The sequence below is a fragment of the Primulina huaijiensis genome, chromosome 3 (genome assembly GCF_012295235.1).
Source record: "Primulina huaijiensis isolate GDHJ02 chromosome 3, ASM1229523v2, whole genome shotgun sequence".
Classification (NCBI taxonomy): domain Eukaryota; kingdom Viridiplantae; phylum Streptophyta; class Magnoliopsida; order Lamiales; family Gesneriaceae; genus Primulina; species Primulina huaijiensis.
The window spans coordinates 29,076,429-29,086,866 of record NC_133308.1 but is presented as its reverse complement, the minus strand read 5'-3'; the positions used below and the strand labels follow the sequence as shown (position 1 = coordinate 29,086,866).

Genomic DNA, 10,438 nt, shown 5'->3' with positions numbered 1-10,438 from the left:
AATATATAAACGTCATAGGTGAGCTGTAATCAGTCTTGGCTGCCTTTTATTAATGATTCTTAATTAGTAACTACCCTTCTAGATTTTTTTTTTTTTTAAGTCTACGCTTAGTTTTCTTGTGCAGCAAAAAACAACACTGTACTTCGATTAAATTCGGTACATAATTAATTAATTAATGCTGATATATCCTGTTTAACTTTGATGTAATCTGTGCCCAACTTTTGTTTTAATTGATCGATTGACTAAGAATCATCCATAAAATCTGTATTTTTTCCTGGGAAATTTCTGACAAACACTAGGAAGATGTAATAACTGATAATGCTAGCTAGGAATTAAAATAATAATAATAATAATAATATAATATAAAGTAGTATTTTATTTATTCTTTGGTGATTCCTCTAAGTTCCTAACACGAAACCCGAGTATAAAAGCTTCCCCATCTTCCATCCATTTCTCTCAAAAATCTCTTTATTTGATTCAAATAAACAATTATGGAGAACAATCAAGAAGATGCATACCTGTGCCCAAGCTTCAACTGCTATACGGCTGAAAAGTTGGCAGAAATCGCTGTAAAAGTCGCCACGGAGGATGAAGAAAACGATGAAGATGGGGCCTTTGAGTTCACTTTGGTACTCCGAGATGAAGAGGTTGTGGCCTACGATGGCCAAATCAGGTCCATCTTCCCCGTCTTCAACCGAGATCTTGTTTCATCTGATTCTGCCGAAGCGGAGAGTCTCGGAATTCCTGTGACCAATGTTCGATCAGATCGGAATCACCTATCGTCGTGTTCGTCGTCGGAAGGCGATGATTTGGAGACCGTGCCCCCGGGGACGTACTGCATTTGGAGGCCATCTCCGGTCTTGTGTAAGAAGAGCAAGTCGACTGGATCGAAGCCGAGGAGCTGGAAGTTCTCCGACCTGATGCGGCGGAGCAACAGCGACGGGAAGGACAATTATGTGTTTTTGACTCCCAAGCACCGTAGTACTCATGATCAAAAGCCTCGGAAGTTGATCGAAGCTTCGAAAATCCAAAAGGTTACAGGAACAAAGTCTATCTCCGGCGGCGGCGCACCGGGATCTCCGTCGCCGCACGAGGTGCTTTACACGTGGAACAGAGCGATGAATGCAGAGAAGAGGAAGAAATCGTATCTGCCGTACACAGGCAAGACCTTGTAGGGTTCTTTGCCAATGTCAACGGTTTTAGCAGGAGTTTCCCGCACTTTTAGAAGTTTTTCATCATTCATGTAAAATTTTAGTTTGGTTGTCTTTGCATATTTTTGAGAAAAAAAGAGGATATTTTTTATAGTCTAACTAAATTACCCAACCTTTAGATTATATAACATGGATAAAAATTATAACATACATAACATAATATAATATAATTATTATGTGAGCTCCATATAATATGAATTAGTAATTAAGTATACAATTATTTATCATAGACCTATGATATTATCATGTGCTTTCTAAAAAGGTACCAAACGTAAAATAAAGAGGATTATTTATCAATCTCTCTTATCCAATGTACCAAACTATACCTATAAGTATATTACATACTCCTTCCGACCCATATATTTATGGTACGTGTGTTTCCACATGGATTAAGAAATTTATTAGAAAAATAAATTTTACGCATTTTACATTTATTTAATTAATGTTTTAGTAATTAAATGAAATTGTTATTAGAAATTTAAAAAAAAAAAGGAGAAGATGGTCATTAGAGTGGAAAAAATAATATTAAATACGAAAATTGAACTATATATTTGGGACATAAAAAAATAGTATAAATATATAATAAGTAGGGATTATAGTAATTTTATAAATAATATCATGAGCTTAGTCTTTGATATATATCCAGGTTTAAAGATCGACCATTAATGATAGCATTCGAAGTCCTTGTCTCATCCATTTCCTTGGCTCGAGTTTTAGAATAATTGAAGCAAAATATAATTATGTTATTCATATCTATCCATATATTTTTCATGATTTTATACATTTTTTCATCTCATCGTATGAGACAAACGTATGAAAAAACGGTATTTATTTAATAAAGAATATTTATCTTGTGAGACAATATTACGAATATATATTTGTGAGACGAATCGATCCGATCTATATTTAAAATAAAAAATAATATTTTTAAGATTAAAAATAATATTTTTTCCTGGATCTAGTCGGATAGTTGATCTGTCTTGTAAAAAAACATAAGATGTTTTGGGTCACGTGGCAATAAATCCGAAGAAAAGTATATATAAAAAAAACATGCTGGAGCAACAGAAGCTCTGTATCTTCCTCGTGAATCCCATCTCGAATTCTTTCATCAAAAAAGCTACCCAATTTGATCTTAGATGTATCCTCTGCAGTTCTTGAATTGCAGGGGTTTCCACTGCTCCATGTTCCTGTGTTCAAATGACAACTTCCAGAAGAGCGGCGCGGCCATTCAATCCTCATTTTGTGGCAGAGGTTTCAATTTCAGGAATGGAGTTTCGAAATTCACCGCGCGTCGATCGTGTGGAAGGGTTTCCACTGTTTTCGCGGCGGTATCCTCCTCCTCCTCCTCGTTCGATATGAATCTGAACGAGTATATGGTTAGGCTGGAGAAGCCCCTTGGCATTCGATTCGGGCTCTCTGTTGAAGGGAAAGTCTTTGTTCTTGCACTTCAGAAAGGGGTATTCTTCTTTTCTATTTATATGGCCTATTTTTGTTTCGGTAAAATTTTGGTTAAAAACAATTTTTTTTTTGTGTTTGAGCTCTTCAAGCTCGAAAACCTCGAGCTCAATGGCCGGCTTATGAAGCTGGTGAGCATACTTGAGTTAGCTCATATCTCTATCTAAAAAAGTTTTCTTTAAGAGTGCCAGTGTCTGTATCCTTCTCGGATTTTATTGTGATTGGTTTGATGTAATTCTGTAGGCTCTTGGAGCACGGATCGTGTCTGATGACTGGTTTTGCTGATTTTATTTTTGACCAATTAATCCATTAAAGTGATCATGCAGGGGAATGCTGAGAAATCAAGAATAGTCATGGTCGGTGACACTTTGAAGAAAGCGAGTGAATCGTCTACTTCAAAGCTTGTTGAAATCAAGGACTACGGTGATATGGAGTACGAATGGCTTTGTGTTTCTTACAAAATTTAGTCATTATTAGAACATTCACTCTTTTACGCCATTTTTTACTAAGGTATCTGCAGGATTCTTGTCAAGGAGAAAGCCGGTTCTTGTAGCCTTGTGCTCGAGAGACCCTCCTCCCCTTTCCCCATCCATCTGTATCTTCTGAATGATCTTGATACTTTATTTAACGAAGGTCTTGTTCCAATTTCCACTTGGAACGATCATGTACAATCTCCAAATTCGAATGCATCAGGCGAGGGTGCTGGAAAATCTGGATCTGTAACATTTTGTCCAAAACTTTTGTCTTCCAAAGGATGGAAGTATTTGAATGATCAGAACAAGAATGGTCAACCAAAGATAGCTATGAATTCTCCGACTCTACCATTTGGTCCTCTTGTTGCCACTTTCACTGAGGAATTGCCCGAAACCACGGAATGGGGGCATGGGAGTTTTCCACTGGAGGAGTATGTGAAGGCATTGGAACATTCGAATGAAGAGCTCTACTATAACCATTCTCTTGGTATGCGCTATAGTAAGGTGTGCATTTGAACTGGTTTATTCATAATGTTAGCATTGTCAGATGTTTGTAGTCTCAGAAGAAATTACATTTGATCATCAAGTTTCTTAGAGTTTGTCACAGTGGGAATCGGAAAACAGGCAGAGATAGAAAGAGAAAGTGCCATATTATTTTTAACCTGCACATTCACCACTTGGTATCCGTAAATCTACAAGTCGTTCAACACATCTGAAGTTGGAGTAGCTACATTCATGGATTTTTTGTCCTGATGATTATATAACACTCAGTAATAGGGATATCCACGAGAACTCTCATCACATCTTACCATTTCTTTGGAATAGTTCCCACGTAGTATGATGGAAGTGTCCGATTATTTTACTCTTTTCCACGCACATGTGTCATTTTCGTAGTCTATATCACCATCCTGGTTCTCTGATGCTATTTAACCAGTTGAAAACTAGCGCTCTCAGTAAGAGCATAACCTGTGTATTTCGTCATAATATCACATGACAAAGGAATCAAATGGATATATGTTTTATTCGTTCTGGGGTGTCTGGTCTTAAGTGCTCGGTATTTAAACTGCCTTAAAATCATATTTTTTTAATATTCTTTCATACTTCTCAGTCTCTCTCAATGTTACAGTGATTTTTTTTAAGAATTAATGCCACTAAATTACTTCTAGTAAGTTTTCAACTTCACCTTATCCTTTAACGCTGTTCTGATAGATTACGGAGCAAATTTATGTCGGATCATGTATTCAAACAGAAAAAGATGTAGGGACACTGTCTGACACAGTGGTGAGAGCTAACATACCCTTATCTTCTTTACTATTGCTTGATTTATAAATTTTTCCCCTTGGATTTTCATGTCACTTGTCTCTTACGTTCTGCTCCCAAAATAATATGTAAATTTTCTCGACCACCTTTCTTGGCAGTCTTTATCAGGAATCACAAAATGATATTGTTCGATTATATTGGTCAAGGCATCTGGTACATTATTAATATTATTCATTTCCTTACGTAATTGCAACAGATTGTTATTGTCTATGAAATCTTTGGAATATTTTGAATTTGTGGTCCTCGCAACATAAATTATTTTTATTATTGTAAATGAACTATATCACTGGGTACTTTTGTTCTGGTTCATTACCTTCTCTTTTGTAATGTATACTCAACTGAAACATTCTGCAATGTCTGCATCAGGGAGTGACAGCAGTACTGAATTGCCAGAGTACGATCGAAGCTGCAAATTGGGGAATCGATTCAAATTCGATTATTGAGTCATGCCAAAAGTTCAACATCCTTATGATTAACCATCCCATAAGGTTGTCGCATTGTGCTTTCTTGGGAAGAATAATACAAATCAGTGTCTTTATGCTTTCAATTTACACTTATTTTTCTCTTAATTATCCTTGTCTGGATTTGCTGATATGCAAAGTCGCAAAATACCTCAAAAAATAAATAGCAATACAATTTCATATTGCTGTATTTTAAAGTTTGTTTTATGAAATTGTTTCTCCAATGTTTGCTGTCCTTATAATTTTCATTTTATTATCATTTTTTTATATTAGGGACTCGGATTCTTTTGACATGAGAAAAAAACTGCCATTCTGTGTGGGTCTTCTGTTGCGGTTACTTAAGAAGAACCATCGTGTTTGTATTACTTGCACCACTGGGTTTGATCGATCGCCTGCTTGTGTGATTGCCTACCTACACTGGATAACAGATACCTCCCTTCATGCTGCTCACAACTTTGTTACGGGTTTGCATACATGCAGGCCTGACAGGTTTGTCACTTCATTGGTTCTCAAACTTTGTAACGAATGTGTTGCCATAAACAGCCTTATCCTCGAGCTTAACACATGCCCTTAAGTGGATGCTATCAGGAAAAATTGGTGTTAAGTCTGGTTCTGTTATAAAGGATATTATACTAGATTAATAATAAATATCTACCAATCATTTGGTACAAGATAATCTGGTTGAGGTTTTAACCAAGATCTTAAATGCAGGCCAGCGATTGCCTGGGCAACATGGGATCTTATTGCGATGGATGAAAGTGGTATCCATGATGGACCGTCAACCCATGCTGTAACTTTTGTATGGAACGGTCACGAGGTGAGGAGATAAATCCCAACTCTTTAAGAGCCGAGGTCTCTATTGGTAAAGGGCCACATGCTTTCAGTTTGTTATCAGCTTAGGAATCTGTGTCTACTTTGTTTTCTAATCTTGGAAATCTTCTTCTTGCAGGGGGAAGATGTATACTTGGTTGGAGATTTTACCGGAAACTGGAAAGAGCCAATCAAGGCAGTCCACAAGGGTGGTCCCAAATATGAAGTTGATATTAGACTTCCACAGGGAAAGTAAGTTTCCTTATCCTCTCATTTAGCTAATATTCTGAGTGTCTGTCTTCAAGTTTGTTATTAGTCTTCGGTAGATATTGCTTTCTTACAAAATTTTGGCGAGTAGGAGATTTACATCTGTCAATCAAACCATCAAAGGACTGGATACTAATGCATTGCTAGGGAATTCCTCAATTGTTTGTTCCTGTCATGTCATGATAAGGACTAAGTTTTGGGTTCATAACTATCAAGATACTGAACCATACAATATTTGTTACAGATATTACTACAAGTACATTATTAATGAAAACTGGAGGCATTCAACAGCTTCGCCGACGGAAAGGGATGAAAGGGGGAATGTTAACAATGTAATTGTAATTGGTGACACAGCCAGTGTGGAACCTTCTCTTCTGCCGCCACAGAAGGTATGGTAAATCCAAAGATGGAGAGAGACCTTTGCAGTTTTAATCCACAAAACTCTAAACCACCTTGTTATTACTATTATGGCCAACCCCTTGAATTGTTACCAAGAAAAATGAGTTACACAAAACAATAAACACCTTATTGTTTTCATTCACCGCTGATGGTACTTGGAATCTTCTTTTGTTAGGACGCAAATATTGTGAAGGTCATTGAGAGGCCATTGACGGAAAATGAACGCTTTATGTTGGCAAAAGCCGCTCGATGTGTTGCCTTTTCTGTCTGTCCTATAAGGTTGGCTCCAAAGTGATGTTCTACAATTTCTGGGAATTGTACCAGGAAGTTCATCAACAACTCTTGCGTAATTCTTCTGTTGACCTGTTACACGAGCATGAGCACAATGAGTAAATATTATTACACATCTTCTTGGATAGAATGAGCAGGGCTTCGGATGCGGGCTTGCGGCACACGTTTTTAAAGGTCATATATGCTATAAGAATTATTCGAAGATCAAGTTCAAGTTCAGTGACAAAAGTGCCTAATTCTATTTGGTGTTGTATATTTTCAAGCTCGATCTCGACTTGTGTGTACGTCGAGATAGTCAAACTCGACTCGAGCTCGGCCAAATCAAATTTGAGTTGAATTTTGATCAAATTGCTCACTAGTAGCTTTCGCTCACTTACACCTCAATCTACTACTACTATTCAACTCACACGTGTCTGAATCTAACCTCTAATATGAGTTAAGTCAGTCTGGGCTCCAATATCAGACCATAAGTCCGAAACAAGGCCACAAATCCAATAGTAAAACTCAATATTGTTAATCATTCTATAATTCACTCAAGTCTCGGCCCAAATAAGATTTTCAAGACTCCATTTGTTCCCCTGCCGCAGAACAATCCACGGGTTGAGATGATGTAGATGTGCACCACCAAGTTTTAGAGATAGGGCCTTATCTTATGTTATCCTTCACCCACCATATGTGTCTGCCTTCTTCAAACGAATTATCCATCAAATTTTCATTTTTAATTTCACCCCATCATTATACATACATAATTATAATACATTAATTATTGGTAAATACTGACTGTAAAATCAAAACTTTTACGATTTTTTTAATGAGTTAGGGAGAAGATTTTATAATTGGATTCGAACTCGAGACATTGTCCCAAATTTAGAATCTTGGTATCAGATGTGATTTTAATATTCTATTATTACAAAAAAAAACCATATATATAATCGTGTTGCTTAAATGAAAACATGCATTTGATTGCAATTTCTTAATCTTTTAATTTTCCCCCACCCAAAACTGAATCCATCTCCATCATCCGTACCTGATCCGCATGGGGAGAAGCTTACATACATTATCCATTTTTTTTCACATGCACGCANTGAGTGTTTTAAACTTTTTGAAAATTTAATTGTAAGAGACTGGATTTGATTTTGAATAGTGTCTCGCCAATATCCGAAATATACATAATATGTAAATTCTTTACCCATGCATGCATGATATTTATAATTTGGATGATAATAGTTAATATTTTTTTTTTAATTAGAATGGGTATGAGGATTAGAGCTCATGTCTCAATCAATCCAGATGGAAAAATGAGAGGTCTTAAAATTTTTCGGTCATACTAATATTTAATTAGTAATATAAAGGGGAGACGAAATTCATGACCCAATGCACAATGTCGAGCGTTAGTGGTTGAATCACTACTCGTTTCACACTATCCACCTCCGAGCAAAAAAAAATTTAGACCGGCGGCATTCCGCCCGATCGCCACCGCGAGCCTTAATTCCTCCCCTGCTTATACGCCGAGTCTCATCAGAAACAAACCCGTCTTCACCGCTCCAGCTCCCGTTATCCACCCCCTTCTGGTACTATCATCTCTCTCTCCACATTTTCATGACACTTGAATGGAGAGATCAAGTCAAATATCTATGCTCTTGTTACATACTAATTACATGTTAATATGGAGAATTGCAGAGAGAAGACATGATGGGGAATGATTCCTACGAGGAAGCCATTGCTGAACTCCAAAAGCTTCTAAGGTTCGTTTCATCATCATCATCATCATCATCATCATCAAACATTAACAGAGAGTGTTCCACATTACATTTACTTTAAATATAAGAAAATCAAGCTAGGGAAAAAAATTGGTTGCATGCTTGCAGTGAAAAAGGGGAACTTGGACCCGTCGCCGCCGCCAAAATCGATGAGATAACAGCGGAGCTACAAACAGTCGATGGAAGCGCCGCTTCTTCAGCCACTGTGGAAACCTTGAAAGCTGGTTTCATCCATTTCAAGAAGGAGAAATATGAGTAAGCTTTCCATATCCAAAAGAATAAAGAAGATTGATTAAACAAAGAATTTATATTCTGGTTTGTGTTTTCTTTACATTTTCAGGAAGAACCGTGCTTTATACGGTGAACTTGCTAAAGGCCAGAGTCCCAAGGTACATATACGTCAAAATATATTCTGATTTTTCAATTAAGAAAAATATTTTTAGGGCCCTTTATTTATTTATATTTTTTTGTCCAGTTTATGGTGTTCGCGTGCTCGGACTCGCGGGTGTGTCCCTCACATGTGCTTGATTTCCAACCCGGGGAAGCATTCGTGGTTCGAAATGTTGCGAATATGGTCCCTGCTTACGACAAAGTATGCACGCTTATTAAATTTTATGCATAATTTTTCTGAACTTTGTAATGTTAAATTGTGTGATTTTAAACTGTTACTTCGTCTGCAATAGACTAAGTATTCTGGACTGGAGCTGCCATTGAGTATGCTGTTCTTTACCTTAAGGTATGTTTTTACTCTTAGTTTTGGTGCCTGTTATAGTGTGTCATTTAAATATGTAAACTCGAAGATTTCTACGGGTTCAAGAAATTGTGGTGATCGGGCATAGTGCTTGTGGAGGAATCAAAGGGCTCATGTCATTTGCTTGTGATGGATCTTCCGGAACGTGAGTCGCATACTTTTGAACTAGATAATTTTGGATGGCAAGATTCGTGGGATGTACATGAAACTTAAATTCATATAATTCCATGGCAATAAATTTATGGTTGATTTGTTCAGTGACTTTATTGAGGATTGGGTGAAAGTCTGTTTACCCGCCAAGTTCAAGGTGCTATCCGAAGCTAATGGTTCCCCTTTTGGTGGTCGATGTGCAATATGTGAAAAGGTAAAAAATCAAACTTTTCGAGGACATCATGTTTCCGCCGATGTTACATTTTGTATTAAGATTATTTGATGTTCCACGCGTATCTCACCTTTGGAAGATTGGTGATCATCAAATAATATATGTAACACAATTTATGGTACATCGAGATGAATTTTGATTTTTATTTTGTTCTCTAATTCTTCCTGCAAAACAGGAGGCAGTGAATTTTTCTTTTGGAAACTTGCTGTCATATCCATTTGTTAGAGACGGTCTGGTGAACAAGACTCTTGCATTAAAGGGTGGCTACTATGATTTTGTTAACGGGACTTTTGAGCTGTGGGGGCTCGATTTCGGGCTTTCGCCATCTCTCTCTGTATGAACCTGAAACCATTACCGTTTCTCCGTACGTTGTCTTTTCCCTTATCATATATGAAGAACGATTGATGTATTTTTCCTAATTACAAGTTATATGTATGAAAAATGATAGACTCTTAGGAATGAGAATGAATGTTTGTTCCTTTTGTTGTATGATTTTATGTTTAGATATAAAGGTTTCATTCCCAAGTTTATTCGTATTGGCATAATTTTATCGGCTTTGACAGTTAAAAGATGTGGCCACCATACTGCACTGGAAGCTCGTGTAGGAAGATCGTCAGAGACCATTCTGTCATGGTGGGGCTCTTTTGAATAGCAAATCTAAAATTATATATATGTATGTATATACCCACAGACTTCCTGTGAATCCAGTTCCAAGATGTTAGTTCCAGTCAATTTTGTTGAATTGGGTGTTTTATCTACTTAGCTGAAATAACACATTGCAAACAGATTTTAAAAACCCATTGACGCCGTGAAATGTGGAATGGAAACTCAGTTCGGAGAAGATCGATAAATAAACAC

At 36.9% G+C, this 10,438-nt stretch overlaps 2 protein-coding genes and 1 pseudogene across 2 annotated transcripts; all 3 read left to right on the top strand.

Annotated features, from left to right (window-relative positions):
* Positions 1–411: 411 nt before the first annotated feature.
* On the top strand, positions 412–1,237 carry LOC140972393 (uncharacterized). The gene has a single exon (XM_073434834.1). The coding sequence runs from the start codon at positions 492–494 to the stop codon at positions 1,173–1,175; it is 684 nt and encodes a 227-aa protein (XP_073290935.1). The 5' UTR covers positions 412–491; the 3' UTR covers positions 1,176–1,237.
* Positions 1,238–2,277: 1,040 nt separating this feature from the next.
* On the top strand, positions 2,278–7,378 carry LOC140974466 (phosphoglucan phosphatase LSF1, chloroplastic-like). The gene is made up of 10 exons (XM_073437929.1): positions 2,278–2,668; positions 2,993–3,099; positions 3,187–3,643; positions 4,349–4,420; positions 4,826–4,947; positions 5,194–5,409; positions 5,632–5,737; positions 5,870–5,982; positions 6,242–6,386; positions 6,572–7,378. The coding sequence occupies exons 1-10, from the start codon at positions 2,348–2,350 to the stop codon at positions 6,689–6,691; spliced, it is 1,779 nt and encodes a 592-aa protein (XP_073294030.1). The 5' UTR covers positions 2,278–2,347; the 3' UTR covers positions 6,692–7,378.
* Positions 7,379–8,068: 690 nt separating this feature from the next.
* LOC140974465 (carbonic anhydrase 2-like) lies at positions 8,069–10,322 on the top strand (annotated as a pseudogene).
* Positions 10,323–10,438: the final 116 nt, after the last annotated feature.